At 36.8% G+C, this 22243-nt stretch overlaps 1 protein-coding gene across 3 annotated transcripts in view; it reads left to right on the top strand.

Annotated features, from left to right (window-relative positions):
* Window positions 1-22243, top strand: part of RPTOR (regulatory associated protein of MTOR complex 1) — a 425821-nt gene that overhangs the window by 285037 nt on the left and 118541 nt on the right. For all 3 annotated transcript variants that reach the window (XM_039346112.1, XM_039346121.1, XM_039346131.1), the window contains exons 11-14: window positions 4634-4735; window positions 9832-9915; window positions 10959-11069; window positions 20641-20715. In XM_039346112.1, the coding sequence (XP_039202046.1) occupies window positions 4634-4735; window positions 9832-9915; window positions 10959-11069; window positions 20641-20715 (372 nt within the window). The remainder of the gene's footprint in view (window positions 1-4633; window positions 4736-9831; window positions 9916-10958; window positions 11070-20640; window positions 20716-22243) is intronic.

The following is a 22243-nucleotide window of genomic DNA, read 5'->3' on the forward strand; positions in this document are numbered from 1 at the left end:
AGGTATCTTGAATGAATTCTGACAGTTCTTTATAGCCTCTCCAATTCAATTGAAAAATATTTTAAAGGGGAAAGCATGCCCAAACATGCTTTTTTATATAAATATTTTATTAATTTTCTAGTTTTACAATCATAAGTACTTAACAAAGAACGTGTTGTCTGAATTACTAATGGTCCATTAATAATTCAGTGGTACATATTAACTTCCTCAATCTAGATCCAATATTACACCATCCAGTGCTTCCTCGATTCCCTCTTCTTCCAGTGGTATACATTTTTCCACACTAGGCAAATACAATTCTTATTGCTGTTAATACATATACAGTTGAATATCAACATCTTTATCACATTTTTCTAATATTATATATAATATCAATAGTGTCAGTTTAAAATATCTTTTCTAACCAAAACATATCTCAATTGTATTTGCACTTAAAATCCCTTTGTTCAATCAATATCCAGTTTTTCCTGCTTTTTTAAAATGTTGATTTCCCATCAACGTTCAAAGTGTCTCTACCGTTTATAGTTTTCTCATAATAAATTATATTTGGGTAACCAAAAGCTTCCTTTATTCATACCCTCTTAGCATTTTTGTATTTCCCTTCTCATATCAAAATATAGTATTCTAGTTGCAGATCCTATCTTACTAGTTCTAATAACACTTCTATTTCTAACAATTATCTATTCTCTTAGCCATGTTCAAACATCTATTTAATAATATAATATCCGATAATGTGTCAAAATCTCTATTTTGTTCAGTCTTACTGTAGCTTTCTTTCTTTGCCAACTAACTTTCCAAGTCAATGCATCAAGTAGTTCTTCCTCTATTTTTTGTGTATATTGTTTGGACTAAGAAAGACAATTTGATTAAAGTATTTTTGGAAGAATGCTCAGCCCATTTATATTCATTAAATAGCCTCCCTCCTTCTCCAATTTTCCATAATTCTCCTAACAGCTTTATCTTCCATCCAATCAGCTCTTCTTCCTTATCCTCAAATGTGTTCTGAGATCTTGACAAGTAAGATATTTTTTTCCATTTCCGGTATTGTTGCTATGTCTTCTAATTTTTCGTTTGTCTGAGTCTGTCTGTTGATTCCTTCCTTTAGGTCCTCCATGTTTGGATCCACTTCCCCTAATTTTCCTTCTATTTTCTGGGTTACTAGTTCCTTCTTTGTAATCATTTTCTGAATTTATAGATTTAGTTTAGAAAATTTGTTTTATCTCCTTTGCATTATTTTTAGTCTCATCATGAGCTAAGGCAATTGTCTCTTGTATTGATTTCAACAGAAAGAATTTCTTCTGAGATTCATCAACATTTTCTTGTTGGTATATCAAGCTGGGGGCTTTGAAGATAAGTGTTAAGGATGGTTTTTTACCATTTAAGGCTAACTATGGAACATCCATTTTGCTTTTGTACGTGGTCTTTATAGTCCAATCTATTTAGGGATTTAGAAAGCTTTAGTCACTTGTCATTTGAACTCCAAGTTATCTAGCCAACCTATCAGTCTGTCCTTAACCCTCCCCTAAACAAATATAAGCAAAATTCAAGTTTTTCTGTCCAATGAAAAACACATCCTTTCTGCCAAGAGAGAAAAAAACAATTAAAAGATGTTCATCAATCAAAGATTTATAATCCAAAGTATTCCATCATCTCAATCAGTAATGCATGTTTCTTTTACAGGGAAATAGCTCCATGACACAGCTCTAAAAGTCAGTTTGTATTTGTATTTGTAACTCAGGCAGGGCAATTTCAAAATAGTTTATCATCTCTGCCACACAGATAAGCAGCCCAAGAGGTTTTTTTTTCTCCTTTTCCCAGCTGCAGTCTGAAAAAATGAAAGTTTCCAAGAACAAAATTCTTAACTGAGTCTGGGCTTCAAGCCAAGTTTCCTTTAAGCATAATAAATTGTAGTGCTGTGATTCGCCACTAGATGTCATTGACACTGTCTTCCAGCTTTTTAAATTCAAACTTACATTGCAAGCTTTTCACGTCTCTTTTCTTAAAAAAGTCTTAAAAGCACTTTTAGTCCCCAAATTTTAAAGCTATATATCTGTATTTATTCCAAATTAATCTTGTAATTTTCTCTGTTTTCCCCCAAGCAATTAGTTCACCGCTTTTCTTTTCCTGAGGGAATGGGGCAGAAATTCCCCTTCCCTCTCTCATCAGGGAGGATTCTTTGTTTTGGGTGAGTTTTTTCCAGGAAAAAGTCATAAAGAGAGGATAAAGTCTCACCCAATTCCATCCACGTTGCTCAAAAGTTGCTCGTTAGTACTTATTTTCTTCGATTGTCAGCAGCTTCTGACTGGCCACACAAATGTAGCCAGTCTTTCCCCCGCCAATTTGGAGGGCTTCCTCGGATCAAATGAAAGGGCTGCCCCCCTCTGCAATCAATGAGTGTCCCATCCTTCTTCGGCGCCTCTCTGGGGCGACTTTTGACCCTTTTTAGGATCCCCAGCAGGGCAAAATCGAACATGGAAGACAGAGCCCCATCTTCTTGCATCCGTTATGCTGCGACCGGAAGCCCCCAAACATGCTTTTTATGGGGACAATGCATGGAAAAGAAAATTAGAGAAAACAGGGAAAAGTCCAAAATTGTTCATGCCATTCTGCTTAACAGTGTGAAGGAAATTGCCTTTATAAATACATTCAGTTTGTCAAAGTTTTCTAAGGACACTGAAAACACTACAGATAGCTTTTAGTAAGATAAGTAGCCTGTTATTATTTTTAAGTAGCTGTTTTTTACAAGTAAAAAATTTGTAGTAGACTTCCTATTAGTTTTTAGACAACCATGTTTTTCAGAGACTGTGGATCTACACCTAAACTCATAAAATTGCTGGAAAGAGGAGGGCAGTGTTTACTGCTCCTAATGGATGATATTGTAAATTATCCACTGGTAACATACTAAGGAGAGGAAAAATATTTTGTGACCCATTAGGGAAGGCAAGTCTATTTTCCTGCCTTAGCAATACATCATGATCATCAACTCTTCTTCTGTCTGAAAACCAATTATTTCCTTGCTGAATTAAGTGCACCCTACATGTTAGATATATAATATATTTATAAAAGGAAGCACAAGATGATTCATCCATTGTGCAAAGAATTTTCAAATCACTGCCAAACATAGCACCACTGTTGGCATGGGAACTTTCCATTTGTCAGAAGCAATTTAGCCATAGCAGTCCATCAACATGTATCACTTGAAGCAGCCACCTGTTATTTATTAATTTACTTACTTACTAAGGCATCTATGCCACTAATGATCAGAGGCTTTAAGTGATTTACAGAATGGTGCAACAAAGGTTAAAAAAAAAAATCCAGCATATAATTGCACACCGAAACTATGACAATGCCATTCCATTAACTTTCACAGCCCCAGTGTCTTTTGTTGTTGGCTGTGGCTGCCAGTCACTGGATTTCAAAGATGAAATGGATAGTGGACATCAGTTTAATTATACTTAGTAAAATGTTATTATTTCTATTTACTTACATCAGAGATCCTTCCCTGATCAGCCATGACAGATGTGAGAGGCAAACCATAGCAAAAGTCCATGCTGCATCACTTTTATCACACCATTCCTCTTTCCTTTCCAGATTCAGTAATTTAACATGGAAGAACTTTTGAAGAAGGGCACTGTTCAGTAATGCATCCAGAGATACCCTAAGGCAGGGGTAGGCAACCTTGGCTCTTTTATGACTCTTGGACTTCAACTCCCAGAATTCCTGAGCCAGCTACCCCTGCCCTAAGGCATGTTGTCCTATCAGCTTAGGGAATAACAAGTCCATGTATTGGTTTCAGAAACACAGTACTTGCCGTCTGGTACGTGCCAGTATACTCCAGGTTGCTTTGCTCAATCCCACATCCACAACCATCTAGAACCATTGTCACTTTCTTCAGGGTAAGAAGCAGTATTAAGACATTCACTCCACCCCACTTTTCTACAACACTTTCCATGCTTTGGTGAGTTAACTTCCTCCTAACAGTATTGTAGAGGGTTAACTAGGATTACTTGCAAGGAGGCTAACCAAATCATGCTGTCAAAAAGCTGTTCAGCTTGTTGTCCTAAACAGATAGTTCTGTTCTTCTTTTGAGGCATTATGGTATATTATCAAGTTTATTGAAAAATAAACCAACATAATAGGGCTCGACATTTACAGAATAGCAACTAACATGGAGTATTAATTCTGTGCAATCTCATGTGTAATCATAGTAATCACACACTTTAAACTCAGCAGTTTTATATACACTGGAAAACCTGCTTATGAATGGAGGGGTGTTGACTTACAAATCCAGCAAATAGATTTTTATTCTAAATCTGCTTCCTGTTAATTAAAATCCAAATAAGCATTATCCATAAATGCTGCAACAAGTGGCAGGAAGATAGCCAGGTTAAATTGTTATATGCAGCCATGGTTGCTATATTAGATCACGGGTGTCAAACTCGATTACATCCCATGACATATTGTGACGTATCGCAATGTTTTTTGCAGGGATGCTGCAGTGGTCATAAGTCACTTTTTTCAGTAACGTTATAACTTTGAACGGTCACTAAATGAACTGTTGTAAGTCAAGGACTACTTGTATATTTTTTGGCAAGCAGTTTAGCTTGATTCCTGTCTGTTGCTTTCTCTACAGCACAGCCCATTCTTTGCTGAACAGCTTACGGCCTTTCAAGTCTGGCTAACAATGGGAGTGGAAAACCGCAATCCTCCTGAACAGCTCCCTATCGTATTGCAGGTGAGTTGTCTTGACAGCCAGCTGGACTACTAGCTTAGCTGAGGCTGCTGAAATGTGGGCACTCAGCCAGCTGCAAATTTGTCTGTGTATTTATGGACATGCCTTTCTGTGACTTCTTTGCTCTTTGCCAGATGGTGTTTGGATAAATAAATTACGTGGATGGCACTGGAGACTAATTGGAGCTCATTGTTTGCTGGGCTTTTGCTGATACAGATACATTAACACACAAGCAAAATCCCATTCTCCCATCTAGCCACATGCTCTCAGTTAAGCATAAATTGACATTGTAGACTGTTAGCCTTTTTGCTACAGAATTTCACTCAGCTTGTAAAGTCACAAAGCTCTTGTTCCAAACAGCCAGGTTTGATCCATACCTGGCCTCTAACCATCCATAATCAGTGGCTACTGGTGGCAAGAGGGCCTAGTAAGAATAAATATCCCCTTAATAGTATTAAGTGAATTTCTCTTGTTTCCTCTACACAAAGAGAAACAGGAAAATATTCCAAATGCCATGTTCACACTCCAGGCCAGAATCTGGGGAGGAATGTTTTTGACAAGAATATAAAATACTATCAGTTTTCTCTTCAACTCTAATTCCTGTATGCTTCATCATTGTTCCTAAAGTTGAGAAACAAAGTTATACACATTTAATAAAAAAATATTGAAATAGACAATTTACATATAAATAAATGATTTCATAACCAATATGTTCGCTTACTACATGTGTTATCCAGTAAATTTAGCATCTAGTATATGACTATAGTTTATTTTGAAACACATTCATCTTTGCTCCTTTCCATATGTTCAAAAGCACCATCATTATAGAAATTTACTAGGGTTTACTAAAATGTCACAGTTTAGCATCCAACTTTTCACTCTTTCATCAGGCAGAAAGTTCAACAAAGTGGGGGGAGAAGCAAAGTCAATAGTTCCTGTGATAAAATTTTCAGGACGCACATCATTATAGGATACATTCAGGATTATTGAGGTACAAGAAAGGCTGTTCCCTAATTATTTAAGGATATTCAGTTTACCAAATATTCCTTTAAGAATAAACAACTATTGTATTATTCAATTGTGGGTTTTTTTATAATTATACATTTATGCTTGAAATCTTATCTGGTTATAATACAAAGCAGTTCTAATTCTGACTGGAACTAGATTAGTAACTTTTGCCAACATTCTTTGGGGATATTTCATTTTCATTTCTTTCCCTTTCCTTCCCCTTCCCTTCTGTTCCCTACCCCTTCCCTTCCCTTCTGCCAAGAGGAATATGGGTACGTTATTCTACCTATTCAAGGGCATCTATTTTCATCTTGTATAATGGGAAAAGACTCTCAGTCCAACTTAGCAGCCCTGTCTTGTAGCATGGGTGACAGCGTAATGAATCACTGTCCAACTCTTCATTTTCTACAGTCTCTGAAGCCTGGGAGTTTGTTGTGGTGATAGATGGACAGTTTATCTCTGACAAAGCAGTGAGACAGACAGATTTCTTGTCCAGCAAGAGATATACTGAATGACTTGACAGAAGAGAGCTGTACAGATAATTAATTTTGCAGCAATACTGAAATGCCCACCTGCTTCTTCATGAACAAGGGTGATCATACTATTGCAAAAGCCCTCAGAAAGGTAGAGATTCATTAAAGCAAATACAATCACATTATTTCATCAAATTTGAATTACTGTGCAATTAATTAATTTGCTCAAAAAGGCTCCCCCAAGGGCATTTTTATGCTTTGGGCATAATGCCAGGTACCTATGCCAAAGGTTTTTCCAGCCACAAAAAACTGCTTTTATAAATAACTTTCTTCGACTGTTTAAAAACAATCCCTTTAGAATCTCTGTCCTCTTGGGAGAAGCATGACAGAAACAGATTGCTAAGGCAGGGAGGGGGAAGAAGTGGCACATAGGTGGTGGGGAAAAGCTTGGAGCACGTTAATCCTTAGTGAGGGATTTGCCTTCCAAACTGTATCTGACACAGCTCCATAGGATTAGTAGTTGCCCTGTGGAGACAAAGCCTAATTGTAGATGCAAAGGGTGGTTTTGTTTTAGTCACTGGCACTGCTCTTTGACCTTTGCTAGCTTGTAATTTTAATAGAAAATCTCCATGTATTTATCCAATCCTTTGAGTTGATGGTTTGATACTTGCAAATCTACTGAATGTGATTTTGTGTGTGTGTGTGTGTGTGTGTGTGTGAATAAAAATCTCATATCCCCTGCCTGTTGTGTATATTTTCCTCTCTTGTTCCCAAAACAATTGTTCTTATTATTATACAGGACTCAGAGGTTGATACATAAGTCCTAAACCAAACTAAAATGTTCATTTTAATTGTGCATCAAATAAAAAGAAATTTTATTGCATCCTATTTCACAAACAAAATACTGATCCTGAAAATAGTTCTATATCCATTTCTAGAAATGAATATAGCTTTTCTTATGCAGCTTGTGAAAATATTGTATCTGAAAGACTGAAGCTTTCCTTTAAATTTTCCCTTAGACTTACTGAGTGTCTAGACCAGGGGTAGGCAACCTTGGCTCTTTTATGACTCGTGGACGTCAACTCCCAGAATTCCTGAGCCAGCACAAGGTTGCTTACCCCTGGTCTAGAGAGCATGGGCTTTTGGCTTGCCTGGGCTGCATTAAATGAAAGGAAATATCTTGGATTGCATATAAAATATATAATATAGTTAATGTACATAAATATCACTAAAATGATATATTAATGGTAAAAGTTTATGACCTTGTAGAATTGCATTATTAGCTGTCCAGAGCCACATGTGGACACACTTGGTCTAGACCAGTGGTTCTCAACCTGTGGGTCGAGACCCCATTTGGGGTCGAATGACCATTTCACCGGGGTCGCCAAACAACACAGTCCGCCATTTTTTTCCCTTTTCCTTAGCTGTGCTACTCCCTTTTATTCTGTTGGCTTTTGAAAGCCAATAGAATAGACTCTCTTGAATAGAGTCTAATTCTACTGGCTTTCAAAAGCCAATAGGAATTGTCCAGGCTGTCTCTGCCCTGCTGAGCCCGCCAAAAGTCCCATTCTGCAAAGAGTGCTGCACCAGTTGAGTAGTCCTTGACTTACGACCGGTTGAGTAGTCCTCGACTTACGACCGGTTGGGGGTCGCGGCATTAAAAAGGTTGAGAACCACTGGTCTAGACTCTGTGTGCTTTTTAAATTATTTGTAAGTGTTGCCTACTATAATGGTAGCCCATCTATAATAAGGTCTGAACTGAAATTTACTCTGTATTGGTATGGGTGCATATACATGGAAAAGTATATCTTCTACAAAATAGAATCTCTCATTTCATCTGTTGAATAGAGAGACCTGTGAAAGGATAGGATAAAAAACATTGGCACTTATTAAAAGCCATGACATTAAAATTAGAAGACCTGCATCACGGTGTTATCATGTCAGTGATTCATTATACAGTTTTTACCAGTCATATCACTATACATAATATGTAACAATACACAATAATATCAATAAATGATCAATCAAATACAATAGATGATGCTACACCTCACTTAGACGATACTGCTATTTTCTTCCCTTAAGGCCTTTGGCACAACCAGGTTTTTAAACGTTTCCAGAAGTTCATGAGGGACAATTTCTTTTATCAGTCCACTCTCCTTTGACTTTTTTCTTTCTAGCTGGTGGAAAAGAAAAAAAATCAGCTTGCTCTTTAGTATATTACATTAATTTTATATTTGTTAGAGTGCAGTCTTTAATATAATATGAGATAGACATCAGAATTCAGGAGACAAGAATGAAAGTGAGAAAAAGTGCCACTATTAAATAAGGAAGAACATTGTATAATGCATAAAAGTGTTGATTTATGATCCAGACTGAGAATCTTACTAAATTAAAATAGAGGTGCATAGAACACATCTGAATCCTAAAGCTATAAATGCGGTTTATTCTTCCAAAAGTTGTTTCTGAATTACAATCTTCTTTTGACAGAAAGGGAAAATTATTACATATGTGGGGAATAATCTTATTAACTGTATTTAATTTAATTTAAGTTTAATCAAACATAATGTTACCCTTGCACAGCCCTCCTTCTGGAGTGCAATCCACAGCTCACCACTCAAAGTTAAGTGTGGAACTTAGATTAGGAAAGGTTGACTTCAAACAGAGTTAGGTTTTAGCCTCCTAATTTGAAAGGTACAATGTCATTCTCCCACATTAGGGAGACCGCCTTCCCCAAGAAGCAAGGTTAATTGGTTGTGGTCTAAAGAGAGAGTGGCCTGGCTGCTTGTTTTTGACATTAACAGATTGCTAGCTTTTTCTATGACAGCAAATTGAAAGCTTATTTGGAAACTAAGAAATTCACCCTCTGGCTTGTGTGCAGTTTCTGACTTTGAATAGAACTCTGATCTTTGTTCGGAGTGGAGTGGAGAGGAATGGAGTTCATCATGTATTTAAAGCGGCAACGATGGTGGGGAGGTTTACGTGTCTTGTATCTGACAGTAGATAAATGCCTTATGCAAAAATCTATACGATTAGTGGTTCCGTTTCTTGAAGTATATTCACTCCGTATAGTTTATTTCTGATATTTTGGGAAAAACTGATTTGGGCAGCATGGATGGGCAGACTGTTACTTGCTGACTGCATGCTGCCTCCCCCAACGCAATTGCAATACCTTGATATCTTGTGCCAGGGAGTGAAATTGTCACTTTTTTTGTGCATTTAGAAAGTGTGAGATGGCCATAAAGGGAGCTTTAAGCCTTGCAAAGCCTCTTAATCTACACATTAAAATCTCCCAAACTCCCTACCCTCACATTTGAGGCCACGTTTTCTCATTTGGGGAATTCAGGGGCAACATGGTATTGTTTTTAACTTCTCCAATAAAAAAAAGAGCAAACAACAGCCAAAACGTTTGGCCCTATCCACTTCAATAATATTATTCTTTAAGTCTTGTCCTTTGCAATCCACAGGTAGGAAGCAATGGCAGAATGTAAGTCTCAAGTCCAAGATCATTATCCAGGCCAGCGTGATGATCACAAAGCTCTGAAATCCAAAATAATAGGCCTTGTGTGATTTTGTGTTTTTTTTTATGTCAATTCTTGTTTTCTCTGATTTTTACAGGTATTGCTGAGTCAAGTACATCGGCTACGAGCTCTTGATTTACTTGGCCGTTTTTTGGATCTGGGTCCCTGGGCTGTTAGCTTGGTGAGTCAATATTATAAGCTTTTTACTGAAAAAGAGAAGACATTTTTTATATCATCAACATGTATGACTGATGAACTTATCCTGGATGTGGAAAATAATGTTCCATGGAGACGGCCACTATATGTTAGCAATTGGACGTCCTCAGGTCACTATAAATCAGGCTCTCAGAATTTGACCAACTCTGCAAATGGTTGAGAATCTTGTTATCTGCTGAAATTCCCATCTTTGTTCAGCCTATTCCATTTCATCTGAAGCTAGGCCTAATGATATTAAAAAGATGTAATTTGCTCAGGCACTTTCTTGTGGGCATGCTGGTAATGAACAATTTCCTAGAATAAAATGAGAATTAGAACTAGAAGAGCTTCCAGCTATTATAATTTTTATTCACACAAGGACTGTCTAGAGTCTAGACCTTAAAAGGAGGCTGCTTAGCACCATGTAAAAAAAACTTTGAAAGCTGCAGTGTTAAAATGAAAAATAAATTGGGGGAAAAGGAAAGGATGTGGGAGGTTAAGAAAGAATAATTATGTTGTGTATATCTGAATATATTTAAATCTTAAGGAGTAATGCAATTTAAAGATTCACATTCAATATTTTTATCAAAATGACATTTTCCCTATTAGGAAATACATTGTTAATTTATCTAATAAATTGTGACTAGATTTGAGAAAACTTACTGTACATTTCAGAACTTTTTGGTAGTGATTTTCCAGACAGAACAATTTTCCATATCTCTAAACATCCTGATCAAATGAAAGATGTGCTGTAATTTTTCAATGTTTAGCAATAACACACCTGAATGAGTTCCAAATTGTCATATGGAAAACTACCATAGTACATTAAATACTGAACAAAAAATTTATCAATCAACTTTTGGTAAAACCAGATAATTAAAAATATTGCACAGCATCTAGGAATGAAGTTGACAGGAAACAAATGTGCAGATATTAGCTCTTTAACATCATCACTGCCAGAGGTGGGGGTAGGAAGTTCTCAATTCCAGTCCTATATTTATATCCTTTCTCAATTGTCTTTTCTGTTAGGCCTTATCTGTTGGCATTTTCCCCTATGTATTAAAACTGCTTCAAAGTTCTGCTCGAGAACTAAGGCCTCTTCTGGTTTTCATCTGGGCCAAAATCCTTGCAGTGGACAGTGTGAGTAACCATTAAGTGTTAATTGAAAAAAGCAAAAATACTATACAGGTGGTCCTCAACTTACAACCATTCATTTATTGACCATTCAAAGTTAACAATGGTACCGTAACTGAAAAATAGTGGCTTGTGACTGGTTTTCACACTTAGGACCGTTGCAGCATCCCCATGGTCACATGATGAAAATTTGAGCGCTTGTCAACTGACATGTATATATGACAGTTGCACTGTCCCGGGATCAGGTGATCAACATTTGTAACCTTCCCAGCCAGCTTGCGATAAGCAAAGTCAGTGGGGAGGAACCAGATTCACTTAATGATCACATGAGTCACTGAACAACAGTAGTGATTCACTTAATCGCTGGGTCAAAAAAGTGATAAAATGGGACAAAATTCACTTAACAACTGCCTTGCTTAGCAATGGAAATTTTGGACTCAGTTGTGGTCGTAAGTTGAGGACTATCTGTTGTTGTGTAGGGCTTTTGGTTTCACTTGCAAAAGGTACTTCATAGCACATGGGAACCTGAACATTGCACCTGCTTGCAGCTCTTTAAAGGTCATAGGGAAAAGTGTTACTTTAAGGTGTTACAAAGAGATGCTATATTCAGACTTCCAGTCATTCCAAAGCACAGCCTTATAGAAAACTTGAAAAGTTCTCTTTCCAATGATTGCTTGCCTAAAAGTAAGAAGAGTTGTTTCCAGATGAGGTAAGAGCTACAAAATCAACTTTGTCTCGTGGCTGAAATTTAATTTTTGGACCTGCTATTAAAAAAAAAAACAGCTTTGTTTACATCTTTTTCTCTTTCATTGGAAATTGACTGTTATTATCTGACAATAAATTTAAACTAATTTCTGCAAGAATATAGAAAAATTGGAAAATCAAATTACACTGTTTTTAATGAAATATAAAATATTTTTAAGCAACGAGTCGTTCAGCTGGGGAATTACACCTTCATTGAAAACTATAAAATATCCTTTATTAGGCTATCAGCTTTTGGGGCCAAGGAGTAGCAAATACATAGTACCGGTACATGAAATTTTCAAGTCTGGGCATGACTACTCTTCTCTAACCTAGTCTGAAGTTTAAATAAATAAAATTCTCAAAGTCCAAACCATTTTGCTGGCTAATTAATCTAACAGATTAATACTATCTAAATAAATTGGTCTATTTTGGAACGAGTTCCTTCAAGTAACATATAGGTATGAAAATAAACCATGCTGGAATATGGTCATCATAGACAATAGTACAGACACTTCAATTGCAAGTAATTGCAAATGAAAATTATTAGCTACTGCAAAAATTACAACATCAAAAGCTTTTTTAAAGCCTAAAATTCTACATGTTGTTGACTGATTCTTTATATTGCCTTGTCTGATTAATGCTCTTAGCACAAGCAGGAGCCATGATCAAGCACTGGCATCTTTTCCCGCTAATCTAGAGTTATGTTTAATGTTATTAAATATATTTTGAATAATGTCTAAAAGGATTTTAGACAGCAAAGAAAATGAAAAATAGTCCTCAACCTGTTTTGGAAAAAAGGAGCTTATCTTTGATGAATGTTTTTGTTTAGCTGGGCAATCAAACATCCATGTATAATTCAGAATAAGAATATATTCACTGAATAAGGCATACAACACTGTGCAGATCTATAACAACAATAACATTTTGGCTGTGGGAGTAGAGAACATAATCTCTTCTTTAAAAATGAGACCAAGAAGGGTATGGTCTTATTTATTCAAGCCATGGTTTGTTGCCCAATACTAGGAAACTTAAGAGAACAATGTATTTGTAATATTGCAATACAGTGTTGAATTTGAATACATTGTTAATTTCCTTGACAATTTATCAGACTTCTTTTTAAAAAAAAGTATGCAATGTAATGATGTTTGAAGAGGAAGGATAAAGATGTCAGGAAAGGGTATTGTCCAGTGCATGACCACCACTACTCACAAGTGCCCAGAATTGCTTGGTAGCAAGATGGGCGGCATACAAATAAATTAATAATAATAAAATAATAAACAATCCTCTAGTAAGGTTCAGGCCCTGACGAAGGCATTTCTGATGTGGCCATTGTTTTTTAACACATGTCAGAGAATGATGATTGTGGGCAAATATCCTAGGAACGCGACTTAAGTGTATTACCTAATCAAATACTGGAAACTGTATTTTTTTTGTATTTACCATAAGAAAAATGTTGCAATTAATTTATTTATTTTTATTAATAATGTATTAATTGTTCTTTTGAGTTGCATCTGTGGAATTGTACAATAGAATAGTGCAATAGAAAAAAAATCAAACAGAATTAAGGAAGCGGGGGTTACAGAGATTTTTTTTCAAGTTGCTGTCCAACTACTGCTCTGCTGTAGACTAAGAATTACAAATTAAGCTGTGATTCAGTAAATGCTCAGTTCATATCTTCCCTCTGTATGACTTTAGCGCTAGACAGATTAGTTTCTCTCAGCTATCATATGTAATTTAATAATACCTTAAATCAATTCCTTCAAAGGTTGTTGTAAGAATTACAGTGTCTGGAAGTGCATGATACTGTAGAAATGACAGAGCATAGTGGGCGGAAAACTAATCAATATTCTAGATGTCCATAGGAGAGCAAAATGCAAGTATAAATAACACAATTTTGAAGCAGACTTAGTTTGAGCTTGGTTCAGTTAGAGCTGTGCTTCACTTTATACAGTTATTTTAAAAAGGATTTCTCCCTTTCAGATATCTTCATAGGCCTTACTGACAGATAAAGGAAATCTAAGTGAACAAATAATACAAAGGTTGCAAATACTTTTTCGTACATTTTCATACATTTTTCATACATGAATTATCCTGACTGCTGATGGCATGCAAAATATCTGCACTGAACATAAACAGTAAAGTTCAAAATACCTACTTACTTTCTTCCTGTTAGCTTTTAATGTGTGTTTCCCTGAACAGAAGTATCTTCAGTATTTTATTTTTTGGGCTGTAGGATTAACAAAGAATTTGAAATGCAGAAAGGGAAGGATATTATAATTATGCAATAATACACATTCCTTTAGTACCCTGTACAATTAAAGATCTTCCATTTAGTCAGTATAAATAAGTAGGAATGAACCTTTCTTCTGAATATCTCTTGTCCACGTGAACATTTCATTCTTTGAGTATAGTTAGTTTAAATAAATAAAATTCTTTAATTGGAAATAAGCAGAAGTTTGTTTTTAAAAAAGAAATAGAAATATTTTTAATGAAAAGAATGAATTTGCTTACTTGTGTATAATTCCTGAAATCTGAGTTTCCTTTTGAAGACTGCTATTTTCATTCATCAAAGTCAAGAAAAGAGAATTGAAAAGGAAATAAAACATTTTCCCTGGTTCTCTTAAAATGCTTGGAAACACTGGTAGGCTTTGACCCAAAGGTGCTTTTTCAAAAGGCAACTGTACTTTCTTTGTTTTTTTCCTTGAAGATGTTTAGCTTCTCATCCAAGAAGCTTCTCCAGTTTTTGGATGAAAAATGAAATGTCTTCAATGAAAAAACAACGAAAGTACAGTTGCATCTTGAAAAAGCACCTTTGGGACAACCATGACCTGGATGATTGAGAATCTCTATAGACATCTGATAGGCTCTGAATTTCTTTTGGTGCTTTCTGTCTCCAGGCAATGAAACTGAGATAATAGTCACAACCCATCTTCACTTCATTTTTCAGACTGGAACTTGTAAATCCATGTCTACCCTTGGTGGTTCACTCTTCGCAGTTCCTCCTTCCTTCCCCCCTGTCTTAATTTCCTCAACAGGTCAAGTAAAATGGCCAAAGTTTTCATAGTTTTACATGAAAGGAATGTAAGTCTGCTTGGAAAAGCCAAGGTCAGAAGGTACTGCCTCATAATCCATTGTCTCGGGGGGAGTCATGACCCACACTTTGAGAAAAACTGTCATGGATAAGTCGGTCAATAAATGCAGCTATACTCATGCAATGATCAATCCCTGAATCAAATTAATGTTCAGCCTACACAGAAAAATGGCACATCACTAAAGGTAGTGACTATAATAAGAGAAGTATAGTTGATGCTATCCTCCATTTCTAATGGCACATAAATTTAGGGAGAATTAATGCGTCATACTAACAAGAGTGGTGTCAATGTGATGCTTATAATAAAAAAGTGAGAAACAATCACATTAGTATAAAGCTGTACACTTTCAAAAGGAAAAATGGACACTTCATGTTGGGTGTCTTAAGTATCTATGAAACATCCTACATGCAGACATTATAAAGAGTAGTATGATGTCATAACCACTGATATCTTAATGAAATGCATATGCATTAACAATCCATATAGCATAGGCTTCCATGGCAGAGTCGTCTTTTTTCAGATGACATGAGACCTTGTGATTCTAGTAGGAAACTATCTCCTTTCCTTAACAATTAGTAACGAATAGAATAGAACAGAACAGAACAGAATAGAATAATAACTTTATTGCCACTTTGAATGTACACTAATCGGCATACATTAAAATGAAATTTCGTTGCATAAAGTTCTCAAAGGGTCACCACCTCCAATATGCACTTCATAAATATGACAAAAATAAATCAATCAATAAATACAGAATCATGCATATACCTACATATATTGGGCAACAGAATCCCAACATAAGTAGTCATTTCAACCCTCCCAGGGCAAAAAGCTCCACTTTCTTTCATAGCTTTCTGTGATAGGCATCGTTAATTACCTCAGCAATGGAGTACTGTATTCTTCATTTGTGTCTTTTTTAGCTTCTTTCTTTTGACAGTTATGTCCTACCTTTCTTTATGCCTTATTACAGATTTAAAAAATGCATTGGCACCGTTCCTGAAGTGCTTGTTATGTATTATCCAAAAGGAAGATTCAAGGCATCTTTCTCCCTTCTTTGGAATATAACTTTTGCCTTTTACATAAATATATCTGTATTTATATTCATTTGTCCTCTTTTTCTGGCCTTAATATGTCATCCCCAAAGCCTGAGCCGAAGTGCTAGTAAAGGGTATCTCAGAAAACAGTTGATAATGGGAATTCTTGAAGCTACAAATCAGGCTGCTGGTTTCTTGTTTGTTTAGTTGTCATCTCATGGGAAATATGAGGAAAGTTCACTTCCAAGGGAAATTTTTCCTCGTGGAAAAACAAGGGTATGTCCCATCCTCATTATTAAACACTAACAAAATGGTGGATGGTGTTTTTATGGAGAACTAAAAGATCTGAAGAATTTCTGCTGTGCTTTCAGTGTGCCCTGCTTCAGGATCCCTAAGAGGACCTCCTCAGTTACAAATGGCAAGCAATGTCTGAGATTGCTTGCCATCTCTAATTGGCAAGCAATTTATAATCCTGTTTAGTTAGTTACCCCAAAAGTGCTTTTTCAAAAGACAACTGGACTTTCTTTGTTTTTTTCTTAAAGACTTTTTGCTGAAGAAATGAAGAAGCTTCCTGGATGAGAAGCGAAACATCTTCAAGGAAAAAACAAAGCCCAGTTGAAAAGGTCCAGTTTTGAAAAAGCACCTTGGGGACAACCATGACCTGGATGATTGAGAATCTCCACAGACATTTAGTTATTTGATTTGCAGGTAGTCCTTGACTTACAACCATTCATTTAGTGACCATTCCAAGTTACAATGGCCTTGAAAATAGTGACTTATGACCATTTTTCACACTGATGACCAATGGTCACATGATCAAAATTCAGCCGCTTGACAACTGGCATGTATTTATGATGATTGCAGTGTCCCTGGATCAGGTAATTACCTTTTGTAACTTTCTGAGAAACAATGTCACTGGGGAAGCCAGATTCACTTAACAACCGTATTATTAACTTAACTGCAGTGATTTACATAACAACTGTAGCAAGAAAGGTTGTAAAATAGGGCAAAATTCATTTAAATATCTTGTTTAGCAATGAAATTTTGGGCTCAATTTTGGTCGCAAGTTGAGGACTACATAGATGCTTTGGCTTTTCTACAAGAGCTCAGGCAATGTATATATCTCTCTCCCCCCCCCCCTTTATTTTTCCCCATAACAATTCTGTGAAACATGTTAAGTGAGAGTAATTAGTCTTAAGCAGGGGACCCCAACTCCTGGGCCACAGCTCACTACTGGACCACAGCCCGTTCAGAACCAGGGCATGAAAAGCGTTAGGCAAATGTGTGTATGCATAGCTCCCCTCACACGAGTGAAATTCCCCTTGTGTGAGCAACGGGCACTTGCGCTCACACTTGAAACTCCCCTTGCATCTGTGGTGGGTGCGTACACCGCCAGTCACCCAAATGGAGCTGTGCACATGCACACATCCACCACTCTCACAAAACCATTCCCTCTCCCCCTCCACACCGGGCCGCCAAGCTGGAAAGGTGGGGACTGCTGGTCTAAAGCCATCCCATGGCTGAGGAGACTAACAGACATGTTTCCCCCATTCCTGTGCAACAATTATCATTACCCTACATTGGCTCTTGTAAATTCATAAAGAACAAACATCCATTTAACTGAGGAGAAAATAAAAGAGGTAGGTTTGAAAATACTATCAAAGATAATTAACCTGTTCCCAATGTGTTAATATGCTTTTTGGTGGTATAAGAATTTTTTTTCAGGTCCATATCATCAAACTTTTATTATGTTAACTCCTAACATACAAACTGATGTAGGATTGATACAAGTGGATAAAGACTCATGCAGAAGTTGCTATGATTTGTTCCCAATAGTAATTATTCCATGTGACAAGCTATTCCACATGCTCCAACTTACCATGGAGTCCTCACAAAAAGAACTTTCATCTGTGGAGGAAGCAGTTGTACATACAGTATATGCAGTGGTGGGATTCAAATATGTGAACAACTGGCTCTCTGTGTGATGCCACTTCCAGAAGTCCATTCTGGGCCTGGGCAACAAAAAATTAGCTACCGGTTCTCTGAACTGGTACGAACTGGCTGAATCTCACTACTGGGTATATGGCTTTCTTCATTAAGCAAACTTCAGAGGTAGCCATTCAGAATGACCCATGTATGACTGCTTGTTCATGTGTGAATGGCCCCTAAATTGCAACATCCCAAAATCTGGTCTATCCTGTGTGATTTAATAAATTCATTTCTGCAGTTTATATACCACCTCAATACCATCAGGCCCTAGAATGGTATACAGATATTCATAATAATAATAATACAATTGTAATAAATTTAAATTTTTAGTATAAATAGAATTTCTGAAGAATCAGAAGGGATCTAACTGAAGTAAAGATGAAGCTGTTCCTACCAATATACACACTTGATATATGCTTCAGGTGAATTAATTCTGAGTATTTGGTTAGATCAGAGGTGTCAAACTGCCAGCCTGTGGGCCAGTTTCATCATACCGGAGCCGCGCCCACCCCATTGCCGGCAATGGCAAAAAAGCTCTGATACGTCGCGCGATGTCATGTGACATTGCAAGTTTGACATGCCTGGGTTAGACAGAAGAATCTATACAATTAATGCTTATTGTTTTAGAATATAAATTTCAGTATTGGTTGTGTTACTGAAGCTTCTCCATTGACAACTTGGTGTATGTGTATACATGTGTGTTTGTGTTTGTGCGTTGTTTTCCATAAAATCTAAGCAAATGTACTTGAATTTTGATGAGGCTATCAGGCATGCTCCTGGAGAGATATTTGGTTTATTTTTTTAATAGTTTCTACTCCTGACAATTATTTCCTGTTTTGAGGTATTCCCTGATACTATAATTTTTCTAGTCTTAATCTTGTAATTAGAGCTGTAATTCAGAGAAGTAGAAACAAGGCCATCCAGGTATGGCTAGAATTCCCAACAATCCTAATTAGTATCACCAGTAGAAAGGAGTACTCCTGTCTGCTTTTCTCCTATTATAGCTTCTTCAAGCTTAATCAGCAATACAATAGTTTGATAACTATTTTTTCTTTGCCATTGCTCCAGCTTTTCTGTAAAATATTAAACGAATGAAGTATAAACATTGGCTTTTTTTTTTCTAATTCATTTATGCTTTGGCATCCGATCCCAGCTTAATACTTTGAATGTTTTTCCATCTGTTGTTTTTCATATATGAGTCTCAGGACTTTCTGTTTTAGATTTTAGCCCTCTTCTGATTTCCTTCCCTTAAGAATCAGAGCTCCTAAAAAGCTTGATTGTTTGTTTACAGAGCATCCTTTTACACTGCAACATGTAGAACTAAGATAAACAAAAGGAGATATGATATAATACGATATAATATAAAATAATATTAACAATTTTGGGTAGAGGAAAAAAATTAAACCTATGTTGTATATTTAATGGAGTGAGCAGTGGTTTTGAATTGACATAAAGGACTACAGCAATGGCCCTCCTCACTCTCCCTTTCAAGCAGCACAGCAGAACTGTAATATGGACGTTTCTCTGCCTTATTGTCAAACCTTCACATAAAGAATCCTCTTTGCCTCAGCAACTGTATTCATCCATATCGATTAGATATTACCAAGAACAGAGCAGCAGTAAAGCAGTGTTTTATTTCTTCAGCACCTCTTTACACTCGAGGTTTTTTTTCTCCCCCCCCCTTTCAAAAAAAGATGAAAGCAAAATCAATGCCTTTGTGATCTTGTGTGCTAGGGCAGGGGTCCCCAACCCCTAGTCCGTGGTCCAGTACCGGGCCATGGCATGTCAGCAACCGGGCTGCACAAACAAGCAAAGCCTCATCTGTAAAATGTAGGCAACACACAAAACCGTGCCCCCTCCGGTCCACAGAAAAACCTCTCTCCACGGAACCAGTCTCTGGTGCCCAAAAGGTTGGGGACCCCTGTGCTAGGGTGCTTGTAATGTCCCATGCTTCCCATCTCTATTTGAGCTCAAGAAGAACAGCTTGAGCAATTTCATTAAAAGAAAGAAAGGAGACTTGGTGATATATGTAGATAATGATCATGTTGGCGGAATGTATGTACATATACAATTATGACTTGTAACTACATAAATTGAGGAGATTTGATTTTAGCCAGACAATTAAAAAAAAAAGATATGAGTGCCAAAGGAGTCACCCAGCATAACTGTTGAAAGAAAAAGTATGTTAGTCATTAAGTTTGTTCCCTCTTCTCTATGCTTTATGCATAGATATTACAAAAGATGAACCAGAAGAGCCCTTAGATTTTATCAGTTAGGGAAAAAAATACAGTTGATTATTGTGGAAGAAGATGGTTTTTTCACTACACCTGGCTTACAGATGATTGTTCTCCTAGTTCATTGTACAGACTGAATGAACAAAAGATGTACTGTTCATTGAAGGTAAAAATTTTTAGTAATTGCTTCAAAGGACTCTCCAAACAAACAAAACTGCCTGTGGGCCTTGGGCATGGAGCAGATGTCCTTTACTTCCATGATATAAATTTTGATCAAGATTTCTTGGCTGATGTCCTGGCAGAAGAAGCTTACTTCTGCTATTTTGTTTCTCAAATCAATTGAAAATTGAATTTGAAGGAGAAAAATTACTACGCCATGAAATATTCATAAATCATCTGAAGGCTTAGAAGAAGATTTTTTTCAGGTTATTGAACTTAACTGTGTTCTTTCTTCTCTCTCTTTACCCTCAATCTTGTTTTTTAGTCATGCCAAGCTGACCTTGTGAAGGACAATGGTCACAAGTATTTCCTTTCTGTTTTGGCAGATCCTTATATGCCGGTAAGATTAAGTAATCAATCCAGTTTCCTTTCCATCACTTCCCCCATCCAATCCATCTGTTTAGATCTTATGTGTTGTGTCTTGGTTCACGTGCAACTCTTATGTGACTTAATGATGTTTTGTAGATGGTAACAGTTCTTATGCAATTCTAATATGCGGTAGGCTTTATTGAATAACAGCAGTGAAAAAAGTAAATATAACTTTTTCCCTCTCCTTAAGCAATTAAAAATATTGACAGTGTATTCAGGGCAGGCACGGGAAAATGCTTCTTCATGCAATATGGCTGAATTAATCTTATTGAATTAATATAAAACATGATGATAGTGTGCTTGTTTGTTAATTAAATTACTGACTGGATGGGCCATTCATGCCCTATTCAAAAGGAAGCTATCTGAGATAGTGCTCTTATGCTAACTTTATTTCCCTGACTTCCTCTGTTGAGCACCCTGATGGGAATAAGAGAGTCTATTTATGTCCAACTGCTTTCCTACGAGATTCCTTTGTGTTATCGCAGTTGTCTTGATTTTGACACTGGGTTGTGCATGCCTTGAAAATGATTCAGACCTTGCACAAATACTTCTCTGCTATTGATTGTAACTGACCCGCTTTTTTCAGGCTTCTGTGGTTCCTTAAAATTAATATAATTCTTAAAGCAACTGTACCTTTTTTCATGAATAGTGGAAAAGTACTGTGTTTTCATGAGGTCTGAAGCATTTCTCCTGAATCATTTATATCAGGGGTAGTCAGCCGTGGCTCTTTTATGACTCGTGGACTTCAACTCCCAGAATTCCTGAGCCAGCTAAGCTGGCTGTACTTGGCTCTGGGAAGTGGGGGTGGGGGTGGGGGAGGGGGGGGATGGGTTGAAGGTTAAATAGCTCAGATAAGTAGAAATAGTTTCATTGTATATAATATTATGTTTTATTTTGGAGAGAGGATTTGCTCGGGCATTTCTCCTGGACTGCATCAGGAATGAGAAGATAGGAGGAAGGGGAGAAGTAAGTAGGAAGGTTGAGGAGAAGGAGGAGAGAGGGAGAGTGAAGAAGGAGAGGGAAGTGAGAGAAGTGAGAGAAGAGGTTAGAGGGTGGATGCGGTTTGGGGGGAAATGGGTGAGCAATACCGAAAGTTATGTGTATAAATTTTACTCTTTATCTGAAGTATTTTTATGATATAATGTAAAATTGAAAATAATTTTTTTTTTAAAAAAAAAGAGCCAAGGTTGACTACCCCTGATCTATATAGTATGCACAATTCTTTTATGTGGGCCCTCAATATAAGAGCTCCAGCTCAGTAAATTTTCCTAGTCAACTCTTCATGCTCAAGCTCAGGGAGCAACATTATACCAACGTGGTAGGACCTTTCTTCTGCCATTAGCTACATGGAAATAACATGTGACTAGGCTGTAGTCTGTCCATCAGAACAAAATGAAATGTCAGCATCCAAAAGCTGTTGAGTGCCTTATGCTAGAGTAAGGGAAGGCTGTTGCCTTTATCTCCTGCTTTTGGAATGAGGGAACTTGTTTGTTGTTGGA

Source organism: Crotalus tigris, unplaced genomic scaffold (assembly GCF_016545835.1).
Source record: "Crotalus tigris isolate CLP2741 ecotype Arizona unplaced genomic scaffold, ASM1654583v1 scf7180000017551.9496454, whole genome shotgun sequence".
NCBI lineage: Eukaryota > Metazoa > Chordata > Lepidosauria > Squamata > Viperidae > Crotalus > Crotalus tigris.